This window comes from Cherax quadricarinatus, chromosome 3, assembly GCF_038502225.1.
Source record: "Cherax quadricarinatus isolate ZL_2023a chromosome 3, ASM3850222v1, whole genome shotgun sequence".
NCBI classification, from domain to species: Eukaryota; Metazoa; Arthropoda; class Malacostraca; order Decapoda; family Parastacidae; genus Cherax; species Cherax quadricarinatus.
In genome coordinates, this window is record NC_091294.1 from 39,932,214 (window position 1) to 39,952,849 (window position 20,636).

General features: G+C 43.3%; 1 protein-coding gene across 2 annotated transcripts in view; it reads left to right on the forward strand.

Moving 5' to 3' along the window:
* Positions 1 to 3,998: 3,998 nt before the first annotated feature.
* Positions 3,999 to 20,636, forward strand: part of LOC128684055 (legumain) — a 38,565-nt gene continuing 21,927 nt past the window's right edge. Inside the window, exons 1-5 of one of the 2 annotated variants that reach the window (XM_070091364.1) lie at positions 3,999 to 4,156; positions 7,864 to 8,315; positions 13,647 to 13,744; positions 14,390 to 14,696; positions 16,188 to 16,257. In XM_070091364.1, coding sequence (XP_069947465.1) covers positions 7,872 to 8,315; positions 13,647 to 13,744; positions 14,390 to 14,696; positions 16,188 to 16,257 — 919 coding nt within the window. In that variant the 5' untranslated portion in view covers positions 3,999 to 4,156; positions 7,864 to 7,871. Of the gene's footprint in view, positions 4,157 to 5,765; positions 5,869 to 7,863; positions 8,316 to 13,646; positions 13,745 to 14,389; positions 14,697 to 16,187; positions 16,258 to 20,636 lie in introns of those variants that run through there. The other variant, XM_070091365.1, reaches the window with a different exon arrangement.

The following is a 20,636-nucleotide window of genomic DNA, read 5'->3' on the forward strand; positions in this document are numbered from 1 at the left end:
CAGCCTCCTGAATGTCATCCTTCTAAGATAAATAACAACAACAACAATAATAATAATAATAATAATAATAATAATAATAATAATAATAATAATAATAATAATAATAATAATAATAATAATAATCATAATAATAATAATAATTCACAGGTGTTGTGTTTGTGAGTACTCACCTTTTTGTACTCACCTATTTGTGGTTGCAGGGATCAAGACATAGCTCCAGGCCCCACCTCTTCACTGATTGCTACTGGGTCCTCTCTCTCCCTGCTCCATGAGTTTTATCAAATCTCGTCTTAAAACTATGTATGGTTCCCGCCTCCACTACGTCACTTGTTAGGCTATTCCACTTCCTGACAACTCTATCACTGAAGAAATATTTCCTAACATCCCTTAGATTCATCTGAGTCTTCAACTTCCAACTGTGACCTCTTGTTTCTGTGTCCCCTCTCTGGAACATCCTGTCTTTTGTCCACCTTGCGTATGTGTGTGTGTGTGTGTGTGTGTGTGTGTACTCACCTAGTTCTCACCTAGTTGAGGTTGCGGGGGTCGAGTCCGAGCTCCTGGCCCCGCCTCTTCACTGATCGCTACTAGGTCACTCTCCCTGAGCCGTGAGCTTTATCATACCTCTGCTTAAAGCTATGTATGGATCCTGCCTCCACTACATCGCTTCCCAAACTATTCCACTTACTGACTACTCTGTGGCTGAAGAAATACTTCCTAACATCCCTGTGATTCATCTGTGTCTTCAGCTTCCAACTGTGTCCCCTTGTTACTGTGTCCAATCTCTGGAACATCCTGTCTTTGTCCATCTTGTCAATTCCTCTCAGTATTTTGTATGTCGTTATCATGTCCCCCCTATCTCTCCTGTCCTCCAGTGTCGTCAGGTTGATTTCCCTTAACCTCTCCTCGTAGGACATACCTCTTAGCTCTGGGACTAGTCTTGTTGCAAACCTTTGCACTTTCTCTAGTTTCTTTACGTGCTTGGCTAGGTGTGGGTTCCAAACTGGTGCCGCATACTCCAATATGGGCCTAACGTATACGGTGTACAGGGTCCTGAACGATTCCTTATTAAGATGTCGGAATGCTGTTCTGAGGTTTGCTAGGCGCCCATATGCTGCAGCAGTTATTTGGTTGATGTGCGCTTCAGGAGATGTGCCTGGTGTTATTCTCACCCCAAGATCTTTTTCCTTGAGTGAGGTTTGTAGTCTCTGACCCCCTAGACTGTACTCCGTCTGCGGCCTTCTTTGCCCTTCCCCAATCTTCATGACTTTGCACTTGGTGGGATTGAACTCCAGGAGCCAATTGCTGGACCAGGTCTGCAGCCTGTCCAGATCCCTTTGTAGTTCTGCCTGGTCTTCGATCGAGTGTATTCTTCTCATCAACTTCACGTCATCTGCAAACAGGGACACCTCAGAGTCTATTCCTTCCGTCATGTCGTTCACAAATACCAGAAACAGCACTGGTCCTAGGACTGACCCCTGCGGGACCCCGCTGGTCACAGGTGCCCACTCTGACACCTCGCCACGTACCATGACTCGCTGCTGTCTTCCTGACAAGTATTCCCTGATCCATTGTAGTGCCTTCCCTGTTATCCCTGCTTGGTCCTCCAGTTTTTGCACCAATCTCTTGTGTGGAACTGTGTCAAACGCCTTCTTGCAGTCCAAGAAAATGCAATCCACCCACCCCTCTCTCTCTTGTCTTACTGCTGTCACCATGTCATAGAACTCCAGTAGGTTTGTGACACAGGATTTCCCGTCCCTGAAACCATGCTGGCTGCTGTTGATGAGATCATTCCTTTCTAGGTGTTCCACCACTCTTCTCCTGATAATCTTCTCCATGATTTTGCATACTATACATGTCAGTGACACTGGTCTGTAGTTTAATGCTTCATGTCTGTCTCCTCTTTTAAAGATTGGGACTACATTTGCTGTCTTCCATGCCTCAGGCAATCTCCCTGTTTCGATAGATGTATTGAATATTGTTGTTAGGGGTACACATAGCGCCTCTGCTCCCTCTCTCAATACCCATGGGGAGATGTTATCTGGCCCCATTGCCTTTGAGGTATCTAGCTCACTCAGAAGCCTCTTCACTTCTTCCTCGGTTGTGTGCACTGTGTCCAGCACTTGGTGGTGTGCCCCACCTCTCCGTCTTTCTGGAGTCCCTTCTGTCTCCTCTGTGAACACTTCTTTGAATCTCTTGTTGAATTCTTCACATACTTCACGGTCATTTCCTGTTGTCTCTCCTCCTTCCTTCCTTAGCCTGATTACCTGGTCCTTGACTGTTGTTTTCCTCCTGATGTGGCTGTACAACAGTTTCGGGTCAGATTTGGCTTTCGCTGCTATGTCATTTTCATATTGTCTTTGGGCCTCCCTTCTTATCTGTGCATATTCGTTTCTGGCTCTACGACTGTTCTCCTTATTCTCCTGGGTCCTTTGCCTTCTATATTTCTTCCATTCCCTAGCACACTTGGTTTTTGCCTCCCTGCACCTTTGGGTAAACCATGGGCTCATCCTGGCTTTTTCATTACTCCTGTTACCCTTGGGTACAAACCTCTGTGTGTGTGTGTGTGTGTGTGTGTGTGTGTGTGTGTGTGTGTGTGTGTGTGTACTCCCCTAATTGTGGTTGAAGGGGTCGAGACTCAGCTCCTGGCCCCTCCTCTTCACTGATCGCTACTAGGTCCTCTCTCTTTGCTTCCAGAGCTTTGTCATACCTGGTCTTAAAGCTATGTATGGTTCCTGCCTCCACTACATCACTTGTTAGGTTATTCCACTTTCTGACGACTCTATGACTGAAGAGATACTTCCTAACATCCCTCTGACTCGTCTGAGTCTTCAGCTTCCAACTGTGACCCCTTGTTTCTGTGTCCCCTCTCTGGAACAACCTGTCTCTGTCTACCTTATCTATTCCACGCAGTATTTTGTATGTCGTTATCATGTCTCCCCTGACCCGCCTGTCCTCCAATGTCGTCAGTCTGATTTCCCTCAACCTTTCTTCGTAGGACATACCCCTGAGCTCCGGAACTAGCCTTGTTGCAAACCTTTGCACTCTCTCTAATTTCTTGACGTGTTTGACCAGGTGTGGGTTCCAAACTGGTGCTGCATACTCCAGTATGGGCCTGATGTACACGGTGTACAGTGTCTTGAACGATTCCTTACTTTGGTATCGGAACGCTGTTCTCAGGTTTGCCAGGTGCCCGTATGCCGCAGCAGTTATCTGGTTGATTTATGCCTCCGGAGACATGCTCGGTGTTATGGTCACCACCAGATCTTTCTCCTTGAACGAGGTTTGCAGCCCTTGGCCACCTAGTCTATACTCTGTCTGCGGTCTTCTTTGCCCTTCTCCGATCTTCATGACTTTGCATTTGGCAGGGTTGAATTCAAGAAGCCAGCTGCTGGACCACGTGTCCAGTCTGTCCAGGTCTCTTTGAAGTCCTGCCTGATCCTCATCTGATTTAATTCTCCTCATTAACTTCACATCATCTGCGAACAGGGACACTTCTGAGTCTATCCCTTCCATCATGTCATTCACATATATCAGAAATAGCACTGGTCCTAGGACCGACCCCTGTGGGACCCCGCTCGTCACAGGTGCCCACTGTGATACCATGTGTGTGTGTGTGTGTGTGTGTGTGTGTGTGTGTGTGTGTGTGTGTGTGTGTGTGTGTGTGTGTGTGTGTGTGTGTGTGTGTGTGTGTGTGTGTGTGTGTGTGTGTGTGTGTATGTGTGCATGTGTGTAAGTACAGTTCGACGTGCGCTAGCATTTATTAACGTGGTGTAACATTTGTAGACAACACCAAGAATTTTTTGGTCAGTAGCAATGTACATTAGGAATAAATTCCATACGTGCAGTAAAGCAAGAATTTATAGCTCTCATGCTCAGCCTGTCAGTGGTCCTACCCTAGTTCTAAGCAACAAAAACATAGCTAGAGGATCAAGGAGAGTATAATCCTACGTGAGCCTTGATCGTCTTTTGCAGCAATGATACCATTGAGGATTGAATATCCGGCGATGAACAGCAACTAAATAGAAGGGTGATCAAGGCCACGCTAGTATTTATATGCTGCCAAAGTGATAATCACATGCCTGCTGTGAGTGCCCTACAAGGTGGACTTATTGGTCCCTCCCGGTGATATTTACTCGCTAATCTTAGCTTGTAAGAGGTACAGTAATCGATTGTTTACTGTTTTTTTTTTTTTACAATGCTTTGTTGTATGGATCCTTATTTTGTCTGGTTTTCGGATTGCTTTAAATTTTCCTAGTTACTGCCATTAATTTGATGACAGCTGAATTTACGAAAGTTATTTGAGTTTCATACATGTGGCTGTTTCTAACTCTGCTGCTGACCTGTGTGGTGGGATCATTAATAAAAAAAATAGGAGATGATGTCAAAACTGGCAATATTTCTGTTTTTGTCGTTGATGCCCCTCATACATGAGATAAGTTCTCCAGAGTGTTTTAGGTAGGCTTAACTTATGGTACCAAGTAATTTAAAAATGTGCTTAGCAAGTAGATCCACGAGCCTGTTTGGAGTGCTACTAATATGTACCAATACCTGAGTTGGAATCCCATGTAACATAACAGGTTATGGATTACCAGGAAGAAGGTATAGTCGGGTCCTGCCCTGATCAGTCTCACAGAAGAGGCGTCGACCTTATTGAAGCAAACCTTCAGTTACCTCTTGTAGCTGACAGTCTTATAACATTTCAAAAGTATTATGTTCGCCAGGGAGGTTATGAGGTCTAGAGGTGCAATTGGAACTACTGAATATTGCCACTCTGCTGTCTTTGTCAGTTGTGGTAACTAGGATGCTGTTCCCATCAACAAGGATTATCAATTTTGTGATATAGATTTAGTGGGCTCAGGGAACGGCTACGGTGATGATTCCTTTTACGTAGCTTTTTTTTTTTTTTTTTTTTTTGATCTCAGTATCTTCTAACCGGTGATTCGTGGTAATAATATCTAATATTTATTTAGGTTTATGGACATTGGTGGAAAACTTTATAGAACTCAATAATTCGGTATCAGTGGAGGACGGCGGGCGATCGCGTGTGATAGCTGTGACCAAATGTACGTGGGAGAGACGCATGAAATCTGGAACAGTGCCTTAGAGAACATTAATTCTCCTGATGGAAGAATTTACTTCCGACGCCGCCGCCCTACCGCTCTTGCCTTATCTTCCTTTCTTGAAGACGGACCTGCCTTTAACTTCCGATCACTTATTGACTTTCTGTCAGCATCTGCTTTACTATACAAACTTTGACGCATAGCCCCTAGCGTCCCTCCCAGCCCATATCTCCCCTCACCTCTGATTCCCTCTCCACCTAGCTGTTTATAGCCCCGGCACTATTTTCTGTCCCACAGCGTTACATGACCCTTGTCGGTTAGTGCTTTATTATTAATAATAATTCTCCCTCTTTCACCTTCTAAATTCGGGATCGATATAGCAAAACTACGATCAATTTTACGTCTTTCAAGAAAATACAGTGATGAGTTCCGTAATGTCTTCCTTCTTTGTATACTGTTTCCCATGAAGGAAAGTGCCTTGATGAAGGTCATGGGCTCTTGATTCAAGGAAATGGACCTATTCTACAATGCTTTGGCTCGCCTTGTTTAACCTACCATGATTTTTGTCTCCCCTGTGATTATAATATTAAAAAAATTATCTTTTTCACTGCAACAGTTAATTTGTTTCTGGTAAATGTTATTACTTGACACACTTGCTTGTTATGACTGTCACTGTGGAGGAATTTATATTCTGCCAGTGTAGATAGGTTTATATAATGTCAGTGTGGAAGAGTTGATATCCTGTCAGTGTGACTTTGTAAATGGTTCAAGTCGGACCGAAACGTCGTCGTAAGCCCCTCTCTCCTATGTACGGGTTATTTGTGTAGTATGGACGAGATTGTATCCTGTCAGTGTAGAAGGGTTTATATAGTGTCAGTGTGAAATAGTTTATATCCTGTCAGTGTGGAACAATTCATATCCTGTCAGTGTGGAACAGTTCATATCCTGTCAATGTGGAACGGTTTTTATTCTGACAATGTGGAACAGATTATTTACTGTCAGTATGGAACCGTTCATATCCTGTCAATGCGGAACTGTTTTTATTGTGTATTCTGGCCACACAACCAGAACAGATTACTGTTACAACAGTAACAATCATGTTTCCTCCTCAAGCAACTTGATTTATATCTAATTCTGAACATCACAATGGTATACAATACCGACAGGTTGTTAGGTAAGACACATATGCAACAGTTAGACAACTTTATTCCGAAACGTTTCGCCTACACAGTAGGCTTCTTCAGTCGAATACAGAAAGTAGGCAGGAACAGTAGAGATCTGATTACATCGTCTTCACATCTCTACTGTTCCTGCCTACTTTCTGTATTCGACTGAAGAAGCCTACTGTGTAGGCGAAACGTTTCGGAATAAAGTTGTCTAACTGTTGCATATGTGTCTTACCTAACATATCTAATTCTATTTGATACAACAACTAAATACTTCTTAAATAAATGTTTGATCTGTTATTTCTCTTCTGCCCCCCTTTCATATTTCTCATCTACCCCATTTATTCCTCTCCTATTTCCTTTATCTCTCCTCTACTCCTTTTATCTCTCATCTACTCCTTTTATCTCTTCCCTACTCCCTTTATCGCTCAACTACTTATTTTATCCCACTTATATTTATTTTATATATCCCCTACTAATTAATTTATTATCCAACTCCTTTCATACCTCTTCTACCTCTTTTATCTTTACTCATTTTCTCTCACTTCTACTCCTGTCTCTTCTCTATCCCCCTTATCGGTTTTCTCAGTTTTTCTTGCTTACATTTGCCCTCACACTCGCCCCTGACACATTGTAACACACTTACTGTTGTTTTACCACACACTTTAATTAACGCAATACCTGACTTCCTCTCTTCCACAGCTCTCTGAGCTGTGTCCTCTCTTCCACAGCTCTCTGAGCTGTGTCCTCTCTTCCACAGCTCTCTGAGCTGTGTCCTCTCTTCCACAGCTCTCTGAGCTGTGTCCTCTCTTTCACAGCTCTCTGAGCTGTGTCCTCTCTTCCACAGCTCTCTGAGCTGTGTCCTCTCTTCCACAGCTCTCTGAGCTGTGTCCTCTCTTTCACAGCTCTCTGAGCTGTGTCCTCTCTTCCACAGCTCTCTGAGCTGTGTCCTCTCTTCCACAGCTCTCTGAGCTGTGTCCTCTCTTCCACAGCTCTCTGAGCTGTGTTCTCTCTTCCACAGCTCTCTGAGCTGTGTTCTCTCTTCCACAGCTCTCTGAGCTGTGTCCTCTCTTCCACAGCTCTCTGAGCTGTGTCCTCTCTTCCACAGCTCTCTGAGCTGTGTCCTCTCTTCCACAGCTCTCTGAGCTGTGTTCTCTCTTCCACAGCTCTCTGAGCTGTGTCCTCTCTTCCACAGCTCTCTGAGCTGTGTCCTCTCTTCCACAGCTCTCTGAGCTGTGTCCTCTCTTCCACAGCTCTCTGAGCTGTGTTCTCTCTTCCACAGCTCTCTGAGCTGTGTCCTCTCTTCCACAGCTCTCTGAGCTGTGTCCTCTCTTCCACAGCTCTCTGAGCTGTGTTCTCTCTTCCACAGCTCTCTGAGCTGTGTCCTCTCTTCCACAGCTCTCTGAGCTGTGTCCTCTCTTCCACAGCTCTCTGAGCTGTGTTCTCTCTTCCACAGCTCTCTGAGCTGTGTCCTCTCTTCCACAGCTCTCTGAGCTGTGTTCTCTCTTCCACAGCTCTCTGAGCTGTGTCCTCTCTTCCACAGCTCTCTGAGCTGTGTCCTCTCTTCCACAGCTCTCAGAACTTTTTCCTTTCTTCCATATCTCTCAGAAGCTTCCTTTTTCTTTCATATCTCTCAGGAGAGACCATGAGGTACACACTGGTGGTTTCCGCTCTGTTGGCGGCAGTAGTAACAGAAGTCATCCATGACAACAGGGAATTTCTGAGGAACTTCCTGAATCAGCAGCAACAGCCAAATCAGCTGCTGATGTATCAGCCGCAGCAGCTGATGTACCAGCAGTGGCTGTATCAGCCGCAGCCGTTCCTGAAGCAGCGGATGCAGCAGCCGGATCAACCGCAGTACAAGCAACAGCAGTCGTATCAGACGCAACCGCAACAGAGGCAGTTATATAAGCCGCAACAGCAGCAGATGCAGAGCCAGCAGCCGCAGCCGCAGCCGCAGCCGCAACCGCAGCTGCAACCGCAGCAGATGCAGAGTCAGCAGCCGAAGCAAGCGCAGGGGGACAAACAAGGGAATATTTGGGCAGTGCTAGTGGCTGGCTCCAGAGGCTGGTACAACTATCGTCACCAGGTCAGTATCAACCTACATTATTATTATTATTATTATTATTATTATTATTATTATTATTATTATTATTATTATTATTTTTATTATTATTATCATCATCATCATCATCATCATCATCATCATCATCATCATCATCATCATCATCATTATTATTATTATTATTATTATTGTTATTATTATTATTATTAATTATTATTATTATTATTATTTATTAGTAGTAGTATTATTATATTCTTTCTGGGAAAGGCCCTATTTGTTCTACCATTTTATTCTCATTCTTGCAAAGAGAAAACTTGAGACACACGAACATATACACGGAGAGGTGTATGTCTCTCCGTGTACAGTCTCGGAGAGTTTAGTTTAATCCCCGTGTTTAAGGGAATACGTTACCTTTATGTATGTTGGTGAATTCATGTTTGTGTTTACGGATGCGTGTATGTGTGCTAATGTATACATGTGTGTATGTATGCTTGCGAATCTGCTTGTATTTATAAATGTCTAAGTGATGTATGTGTGATGGTTGGGTGATGTATGAGTGTATGCGTGGGAATATATAATTGCACGTATGTATGCTCACGTATGCACGTATTTATACATGTGCATATAAACGTACGCCTATATATTCTTGTACACATACGTGAGAGTGCGTATGTGCACATGCCACTCATCGTATGTGCACATGCCACTCATCGTATGTGCACATGTCAGTCATCGTATGTGCACATGCCACTCATCGTATGTGCACATGCCAATCATCGTATGTGCACATGTCAGTCATCGCATGTGCACATGCCACTCATCGTATGTGCACATGCCACTCATCGTATGTGCACATGCCACTCATCGTATGTGCACATGCCAATCATCGTATGTGCACATGCCACTCATCGTATGTGCACATGCCAATCATCGTATGTGCACATGTCAGTCATCGTATGTGCACATGCCACTCATCGTATGTGCACATGCCGATCATCGTATGTGCACATGTCAGTCATCGCATGTGCACATGCCACTCATCGTATGTGCACATGCCACTCATCGTATGTGCACATGCCACTCATCGTATGTGCACATGCCACTCATCGTATGTGCACATGCCACTCATCGTATGTGCACATGTCAGTCATCGTATGTGCACATGCCAATCATCGTATGTGCACATGCCAATCATCGTATGTGCACATGCCACTCATCGTATGTGCACATGTCAGTCATCGCATGTGCACATGCCAATCATCGTATGTGCACATGCCACTCATCGTATGTGCACATGTCAGTCATCGTATGTGCACATGCCAATCATCGTATGTGCACATGCCAATCATCGTATGTGCACATGCCACTCATCGTATGTGCACATGTCAGTCATCGCATGTGCACATGCCAATCATCGTATGTGCACATGCCACTCATCGTATGTGCACATGTCAGTCATCGCATGTGCACATGCCAATCATCGTATGTGCACATGCCAATCATCGTATGTGCACATGCCACTCATCGTATGTGCACATGTCAGTCATCGCATGTGCACATGCCAATCATCGTATGTGCACATGCCACTCATCGTATGTGCACATGTCAGTCATCGCATGCGCACATGCCAATCATCGTATGTGCACATGCCAATCATCGTATGTGCACATGCCACTCATCGCATGTGCACATGTCAGTCATCGCATGTGCACATGCCAATCATCGTATGTGCACATGTCAGTCATCGCATGTGCACATGCCAATCATCGTATGTGCACATGCCAATCATCGTATGTGCACATGCCACTCATCGCATGTGCACATGTCAGTCATCGCATGTGCACATGCCAATCATCGTATGTGCACATGCCAATCATCGTATGTGCACATGCCAATCATCGTATGTGCACATGCCACTCATCGTATGTGCACATGCCAATCATCGTATGTGCACATGCCAATCATCGTATGTGCACATGCCAATCATCGTATATGCACATGCCAATCATCGTATGTGCACATGCCAATCATCGTATGTGCACATGCCAATCATCGTATGTGCACATGCCAGTCATCGTATGTGCACATGTCAATCATCGTATGTGCACATGCCAGTCATCGTATGTGCACATGTCAATCATCGTATGTGCACATGCCAATCATCGTATGTGCACATGCCACTCATCGTATGTGCACATGTCAATCACTGTATGTGCACATGCCAGCCATCGTATGTGCACATGCCAATCATCGTATGTGCACATGTCAATCACTGTATGTGCACATGCCAGCCATCGTATGTGCACATGCCACTCATCGCATGTGCACATGTCAGTCATCGCATGTGCACATGCCAGCCATCGTATGTGCACATGCCAGCCATCGTATGTGCACATGCCAATCATCGTATGTGCACATGCCAATCATCGTATGTGCACATGCCAATCATCGTATGTGCACATGCCAATCATCGTATGTGCACATGCCAATCATCGTATGTGCACATGTCAATCATCGTATGTGCACATGCCAATCATCGTATGTGCACATGTCAATCATCGTATGTGCACATGCCAATCATCGTATGTGCACATGCCACTCATCGTATGTGCACATGCCAATCATCGTATGTGCACATGCCAATCATCGTATGTGCACATGCCAATCATCGTATGTGCACATGTCAATCATCGTATGTGCACATACCAATCATCATATGTGCACATACCAATCATCGTATGTGCACAGCCAATCATCGCCGAGTGCCACTCGGCGATGATTGGCTGAAGATTCTCCTAGAGTTGCGGAACGAAATTCAGTTTACAGAGTGTCTAAATTATTATAAATTCAGGGGAAGCGAAAATCAATAGACCGAACTAACTCAAACTCTCACACATAATAATCTTATGTGAAATGGCACATAGCAGATCACAGCGTTACAAAAATGTAGTGATTTTTTTGAATTCCAGCTTCATAGTACAACTGGCACCCTGAGATATAAAAAAAAATATCGAAATGGATAAAGGGTATTGCTTAAAAATTTGCTTGATGAGATTTTATTTTAATTTTAGTTTGGTTGTCCAATTTGTTAGTGACCCAGACGAGTCAATATGCTCCTTCATAGGTGGTAATAATAACATTATTTTAAGGACGAAAAAAGAAAATTGAGGTAAACATAATATAGCTCATGAAAATAGGATAATATGAGCCACGAAATTTGATTTTAATCTCCCCTGGAAACCACTGATCGTCTCCCTTTGACTAGATTTTTTTTCTCTCTCTCTCTTTCCTTTCCGCCCCCAGCTTGTACACTCTCCATTTTACCTGGATTTTGTAGCTCATTTGGATTCTGTGTTATATTTCTTGAAACTGTCAGAAACTCTATCCTCCATTCTTATCCTCCACCTGTTTATACTTCTAAATATTTTGTATGTGTGTGATATACTTGCTCGGTCTGTCCGTTCTTCCTTGTGACCAAGGAAATGAAATGGAAATAAGTCACTCTGACTTTTTTGGGTTATCCCAGGTTCTCTACACATATGCTGCTATGTATGATAATCTATGTAACTGTATTTGTGTATACCTGAATAAACTTACTTACTTACTTACTTACTTACCATAGCTGGTTAGGACAGTCTCAGCTTCCTTGGCAGAGTTCATTGGTTCATTCCTTGAGCATTAATTTCTGTAGGCTAAACTGCCGGTTAATTAACTTTGGCACCAGTCTGATGGGTAAATTTTAACCATCTCCCAGTATATTTATATGACTAGCGAAGCATAGGCTCCATGTTTGTGCTGCTTACATGGTGTCCCGTGGCCTGGTGGCTGTGGCTCTCGCTTCACACGGCGATGTGTCCGGGTTCGATTCCCAGCTAGGGTGGAAGCATTATGGGTGTCTCCTTATACCGGTTGTCTATGTCCCATGGCCTGGTGGCTATGGCTCTCGCTTCACACGGCGATGTGTCCGGGTTCGATTCCCAGCTAGGGTGAAAACATTATGGGTGTCTCCTTATACCGGTTGTCTATGTCCCGTGGCCTGGTGGCTATGGCTCTCGCTTCACACGGCGATGTGTCCGGGTTCGATTCAAGGCTAGGGTGGAAACAATTGGTGTGTCTCCTTATACCAGTTGTCTATGTTCCCCATTAGTAAAATGGGTACCTGGGTGTTAGTCGACTGGTGTGGGTCGCATCCTGGGACAAAACTGATCTAATTTGCCCGAAATGCTCTGCATAACAAGCGGTTTTCTATATAGTAGTATATTATTGATGTTAGCTAGGACTGTATACCTTGTACATGTACTTGTAGAAATAAAGATATTATTAGAATAGGCGAACAGGATCTTCAGTGGTTCCTTCTCTCTTATTTTTTTTTTTTTACACAGGGTTTGACAAGCTTAAGGATCCCTAGCTTTATTGACAAGCTATTTACAGGTTAAGGATTCCTAACTTTATTGGCAAGCTAAGAGCTGTTACCCACATCAGCTCATTTGAAAGCATTTTTATTGTTATGAGACATACAAGTAGGGAACAGGATGAAGTTGGAGCCATCTGTGGGCCAGCATTTTCATTTGATCAACTGACTTTATCTCGTTGACATCATTATGTTGTACGAATGTGTTCCATACTCGAGTCATCCTGGGTATGTATGATCTCAGATGGAGTGATGTTCTGGAGAAGGGTACAGCCAGAGTGAAGTTGCTGCTTTCTTCCCGTCTTGTGGCATAAAAGCTTGTTTCATGCTGTCCTCGAAGTGGATCCAAGTGTGGTATTTTGACAATATTGGCCTTGTACATAACAGTAAGGCCACCCACATCCCTCCTATGTTGAAGGGTCTGCTGAAATGACAGATCTATCCAAGATGGGTCCAGGCGAGAGATGAGACGTCTTGCTCTGTTCTCTACTCTGTCAAGCAGTCGCAGATGAGAGGGGGTCAGGCAAACCAAGAAAGTGGAGCATACTCAAGGTGTGAGCGTACTTGTGCCTCGTACAGGATCTTGCAACCCCTACTGTCAAGCAGATGCGAGATACGGCGAAGTGCTATAAGCTTCCTGGCTGCCTTGTTTGCAAGATTTACAACATGGTTCTTCATGGTTAGTTTGGAGTCAAATTTCACCCCAAGGATATCAACTTCTCCAGGTGCCAACACCCTCCCATTCATCCTTACTACTGCACCAGCATTACCATCATGGTGCCTCTCTCTCTCTCTCTCTCTCTCTCTCTCTCTCTCTCTCTCTCTCTCTCTCTCTCTCTCTCTCTCTCTCTCTCTCTCTCTCTCTCTCTCTCTCTCTCTCTCTCTCTCTTTCTCTCTCTCTCAGAATAAAGATCAAAATACTAAGTCCCTGTCTTCCCCTGCAGTCAGACGTGTGTCATGCCTACCAGATCCTGCACCAGCACGGTGTTCCTGACGACCACATCATCGTTATGATGTACGACGACATCGCCAACAACAAGCAGTGAGTGCCAGATGATGTTAATGTGTTGATGCCATTAGTTACTGTGCTAGTGCCAGAGCTTAGTGCATTAATGCCAATTGGTAAATAACCAGCATCAGTCATTGGCCAGTCAACACAAGTCTGAATAAGTCCCTCCGAGATCATCTTAAATGGCTAAAGAAAGAAAACAATTCTTACAGCAATGACAAAGTTGTCTGAAGTTCGCGAGCATCTAAATAGCTTATGTTCTTTATGTAACTTAAGAAAAATAAGCACAGAAACAGTAGAATGTGATCCTTTATTGACAGCGTTTCTCCCAGTGGGTTTTATCAAGTCACAAACAGATCTGTTTGTAACTTTATAAAACCCACTGTGTGGGCGAAACGTTGTCAATAAAGGATCACATCACACTGCTTCTGTGTTTATTTTTCCGCTGTGTCGGTATTTTATACCATTTATTTCCATCGTAACTATAGAAGTTGGAAACTGCAATGCAAACCCGGTATTAGATACTGTTGTCATAGCAGAGATGTAAGCTTCCTTTCTTTTTTTTTTCTTTTTTTAGGGGGGGGACTTGGTAGCACAATTAAGCCACATTTTTGGACTAGTGAAAGGAAAAACGATAGTGATTGCAAAATTCACTTATAATGATCTTTCATTTCCCAGAAACCCGACCCCTGGTGTGATCATCAACCGTCCAGAAGGACCCAACGTCTACGACGGCGTCCCCAAGGACTACACTGGCAGGGACGTCACTCCAGAGAACTTCCTGAAGGTACTTAGCGGTGACGCTAAGGGCTTGAGGGGTGTGGGCTCTGGTAAAGTGCTGAAGAGTGGTCCTAACGACCGTGTCTTCATCAACATGGTGAACCACGGCGCCCCTGGCATCTTCTCCTTCCCTTACGACTACCTCACTGCCACTAATCTCGTCGACTCTCTCCTGAAAATGTACCAAGACAACAGGTTCAACAAGGTAAATCTGCTATCCACTGCGCTGAGAAAATACAGCACTGGCAACATGCAAACCCAAACCCCACGCACTATCGCACTAATACCTCTAATATGAAGATTTCAGACCTGATAGAAACTGCACTTTGGGACTATTAACAGCTTATATCGTTAAGTTTTTACAGAGACCTCCACTCGTCACCCCAAAACGAACCAGAGTATAGGTTTCCTACCCTCCCCCCACCCTCCCGACCTTCTTTTAACGATTAAAGAAATCTGTCGTGAACAATCATAAGTTCTTGAGGAATAGATTTTCCTCTCCGGAATCTTAGAAGAAAAAGAAACAGAATTATCAAAGTCGTGGTAAACAACTTCATTTATTTTTCAAACATTCAAGTCTCCCACCGTCAGCGCAAAAATATAAAGAACGGTTACCAGGCAGAATAGCTGGTCTATATAAAAAAAATTATCTAGAGTCATAAAACTTCAAATATAACTAAGTTACACAAATTAACCTAATAATGTTACAATATCTAAAATTTATACTAACGCAAAGTTACATAGTCACCTATGAAATAGAGCACCGAGTAACTGTACATTAATTTTAAGTTGTTCATTACAAATGCCGTTGATGGCATTTGCTTTAGTTTACCCTTGTGATGGATGCCTTTTTTTCCTGTATTGAAAAACTCGTGATTGTTGCTTACATTACTGACCAGTTGCATCAATCCACAATATTTTTCATTTACAAAACTAGAGATGTAATGGAGCTTTGAAAAGTTAAGCGCAATAAGGAATGAGGAGAGATCTACTTCCTCAGAGACAATTTTAACAGGGTGACGTAGTTTATATTCTTGTACACATACATTTATATGCAAAACAACCACGGGGTAGAAGAATGATAGACTTTCGTGTTGCAATCTACACATCATCAGGAGCTTGCAAAATTGCAGGAAAGAGGAGATTGTCCACGTAAATACGTTCCCAGTGGACAGCCTTCACTGGAGTGAAGTCGGTCCTCTGGGAACGTGTTTGCGTGGACAATCTCCTCTTTTCTGCAGTTTTGCAAGCTCCTGGTGATGTGTTGATTGCAACACGAAAGGCCTAGCGCTATCATTCTACTCCCCCCGTGGTTGTTTTGCATCCTGTATCGCTTGGTTAGATATATTTGCTTAATATATTTATATGTAGGCAATGTCTTTCCCAAGCCTGTCTCATGACACCTGGTCCCTTCCAGCTACCACACACCCCACATGTTACCTTCCTCTCTGCCACCTCTTCTACTTAGGGATCTTCCAATGTTTTTATCTTGAACGTACTCTGTCTGTTTCTGTGTAACGTCTTGTAACAATGAAAGCCATCTTTAGAGAACACCGTTCATCATACGTTTGAGGGAGTCTTTCGGCTGGCAACCGTGTTCCATACATTGTCTTTTGAACACGAGTGAATTGTGATGCTCTCTTCGAGGAGCGGAATCATAAGGCTGACTAGATATTCCGGTTATTTATGTTCACAGATGGTCGTGTATGTGGAGTCGTGTAATTCTGGCTCACTATTTGAGAATCTCCTTCCTGAAGATATAGAAGGTGAGTTCTGCTGTTGATACTTCTCTCTCTCTCTCTCTCTCTCTCTCTCTCTCATTTATCTCTGTCTTTTTTTTTTTTTTTTTACACAGGGTTTGACAAGGCTAAGGATCCCTAGCTTTATTGACAAGCTATTTACAGGTTAAAGATTCCTAACTTTATTGGCAAGCTAAGAGCTGTTACCTACATCAGCTCATTTGAAAGCATTTTTATTGTTATGAGACATGCAAGTAGGGAACAGAATGAAGTTGGAGCCATCTATGGGCCAGCATTTTCATTTGATCAGCTGACTTCATCTCGTTGTCATCATTATGTTGAACGAATGTGTTCCATACTCGAGTCATCCTGGGTATATATGATCTCAGATGGAGTGATGTTATGAAGGGTAGAGCCAGAGTGAAGTTGCTGCTTTCTGCCCGTCTTGTGGCATAAAAGCTTGTTTCACGCAGTCCTCGAAGTGGATCCAAGTGTGGTACTTTGACAATATTGGCCTTGTACATAACAGTAAGGCCACCCACATCCCTCCTATGTTGAAGGGTCTGCTGAAATGCCAGATCTATCCAGGATGGGTCCAGGCGAGAGATGAGACGTTTTGCTCTGTTCTCTACTCTGTCAAGCAGTCGCAGATGAGAGGGGGGCAGGCAAACCAAGAAAGTGGAGCATACTCAAGGTGTGAGCGTACTTGTGCCCTGTACAGAATCTTGCAACCCCTACTGTCAAACAAATGCGAGATACGGCGAAGTGCTATAAGCTTCCTGGCTACCTTGTTTGCAAGATTTACAACATGGTTCTTCATGGTCAGTTTGGAGTCAAATTTCACCCAAAGGATATCAACTTCTTCCCCAGGTGCCAACACCCTCCCATTCATCCTTACTACTGCACCAGCATTACCATCATGGTGCCTAGAGACCATCATCATTTCCGTTTTCTCAGGTACAAATGTTATTTTCCATCTATTTCCCCAAGGTGATATAGCTCTTAGCTGGTGATTGATGTAGCTTAGAGCAGCTGGCATTTCTTCTCTTCGATAAATGAATGTCAGTGTACAGTCGTCTGCATATGCATGGGATTCTGGGAAGAGATGAAGAAGGTCGTTGAAGTAGACATTCCAAAACAATGGTCCCAGCACGCTTCCTTGTGGAACACTTGCCCCAATAGGATGTCTTGCTGATTCCGTTCCATTGAGAACTACACTTAGAGATCTACCATGAAGGTAATCACTGAGGAGACGCAATGTAGAGCCTGCAATTCCCAGTGCTTGAAGTTTTGCTAAGAGGCCCTGGTGTTACACTCGGTCGAAAGCGCCAGCAATGTCCAGTGCTACCACACAGCTGACTTTGGATTCATCCAGTGACTGGTGCCACTTAGTGGAGAGGTTTAACAACAGATCAGCAGCAGAGTAACCTTTCCTGAAGCCATATTGACGGTCACAAAGTAGTGAGTGGTAGTCATTTGTCTCTCTCTCTCTCTCTCTCTCTCTCTCTCTCTCTCTCTCTCTCTCTCTCTCTCACTCTCTTATGCCTAAGCACTAAGCACTAACTTCTAAGACAAGACGTTCTAGTAAGAATTGAAAAGCTAAGAGCTGCTAATCATATTTCAGCTCATTTCAAAATTTGCCTCTATAATACTTTTTCTAATGGTTAACAGATGTGTAAGTATGTCTGCCACATTAAGCAACATGCATATAATGTAAAGTGCTTAGTTGTTGCTGACTCTCTGAAGTCCTGTGGTGGATTTAGAAGTCCGGGGGCTCTCAGTGGAAAAATATTTTTTTTTTTATATTTTATTTAAAACAGTGCGATACAAATGACAGAAATATATTAAAAGATACACGACAAAAGATTACTGCACTAGAATTGCACTTAACCCGAAACTTAATAACGACACCATACAGTACAGTGGTAATACACACTCACACACAACACACCATACAGTACAGTGGTAATACACACTCACACACAACACACCATACAGTACAGTGGTAATACACACTCACACACAACACACCATACAGTACAGTGGTAATACACACTCACACACAACACACCATACAGTACAGTGGTAATACACTCTCACACACACCACACCATACAGTACAGTGGTAATACACACTCACACACCACACACCATACAGTACAGTGGTAATACACACTCACACACCACACACCATACAGTACAGTGGTAATACACACTCACACACCACACACCATACAGTACAGTGGTAATACACACTCACACACCACACACCATACAGTACAGTGGTAATACACACTCACACACACCACACCGTATATTACAGTGGTAATACACTCTCACACACAACACACCGTATATTACAGTGGTAATAAACTCTCACACACAACACACCGTATATTACAGTGGTAATACACTCTCACACACACCACACTGTATGTTACATTGGTATTACACTCACACACACCACACCGTATATTACAGTGGTAATACACTCACACACAACACACCGTATATTACAGTGGTAATACACTCTCACACACAACACACCGTATATTACAGTGGTAATACACTCTCACACACAACACACCGTATATTACAGTGGTAATACACTCTCACACACAACACACCGTATATTACAGTGGTAATACACTCTCACACACAACACACCGTATATTACAGTGGTAATACACTCTCACACACAACACACCGTATATTACAGTGGTAATACACTCTCACACACACCACACCGTATATTACAGTGGTAATACACTCTCACACACAACACACCGTATATTACAGTGGTAATACACACTCACACACACCACACCGTATGTTACATTGGTATTACACTCACACACACCACACCGTATGTTACATTGGTATTACACTCACACACACCACACCGTATGTTACATTGGTATTACACTCACACACACCACACCGTATATTACAGTGGTAATACACTCTCACACACAACACACCGTATATTACAGTGGTAATACACTCTCACACACAACACACCGTATATTACAGTGGTAATACACTCTCACACACAACACACCGTATATTACAGTGGTAATACACTCTCACACACAACACACCGTATATTACAGTGGTAATACACTCTCACACACAACACACCGTATATTACAGTGGTAATACACTCTCACACACAACACACCGTATATTACAGTGGTAATACACTCTCACACACAACACACCGTATATTACAGTGGTAATACATTCTCACACACAACACACCGTATATTACAGTGGTAATACACTCTCACACACAACACACCGTATATTACAGTGGTAATACACTCTCACACACAACACACCGTATATTACAGAGGTAATACACTCTCACACACAACACACCGTATATTACAGTGGTAATACACTCTCACACACAACACACCGTATATTACAGTGGTAATACACTCTCACACACAACACACCGTATATTACAGTGGTAATACACTCTCACACACAACACACCGTATATTACAGAGGTAATACACTCTCACACACAACACACCGTATATTACAGTGGTAATACACTCACACACACAACACACCGTATATTACAGTGGTAATACACTCTCACACACAACACACCGTATATTACAGTGGTAATACACTCTCACACACAACACACCGTATATTACAGAGGTAATACACTCTCACACACAACACACCGTATATTACAGTGGTAATACACTCTCACACACAACACACCGTATATTACAGTGGTAATACACTCACACACAACACACCGTATATTACAGTGGTAATACACTCTCACACACAACACACCGTATATTACAGTGGTAATACACTCTCACACACAACACACCGTATATTACAGTGGTAATACACTCTCACACACAACACACCGTATATTACAGTGGTAATACACTCTCACACACAACACACCGTATATTACAGTGATAATACACTCTCACACACAACACACCGTATATTACAGTGGTAATACACTCTCACACACAACACACCGTATATTACTGAGGTAATACACTCACACACACAACACACCGTATATTACAGTGGTAATACACTCTCACACACAACACACCGTATATTACAGTGGTAATACACTCTCACACACAACACACCGTATATTACAGTGGTAATACACTCTCACACACAACACACCGTATATTACAGAGGTAATACACTCTCACACACAACACACCGTATATTACAGAGGTAATACACTCTCACACACAACACACCGTATATTACAGTGGTAATACACTCTCACACACAACACACCGTATATTACAGTGGTAATACACTCTCACACACAACACACCGTATATTACAGTGGTAATACACTCTCACACACAACACACCGTATATTACAGTGGTAATACACTCTC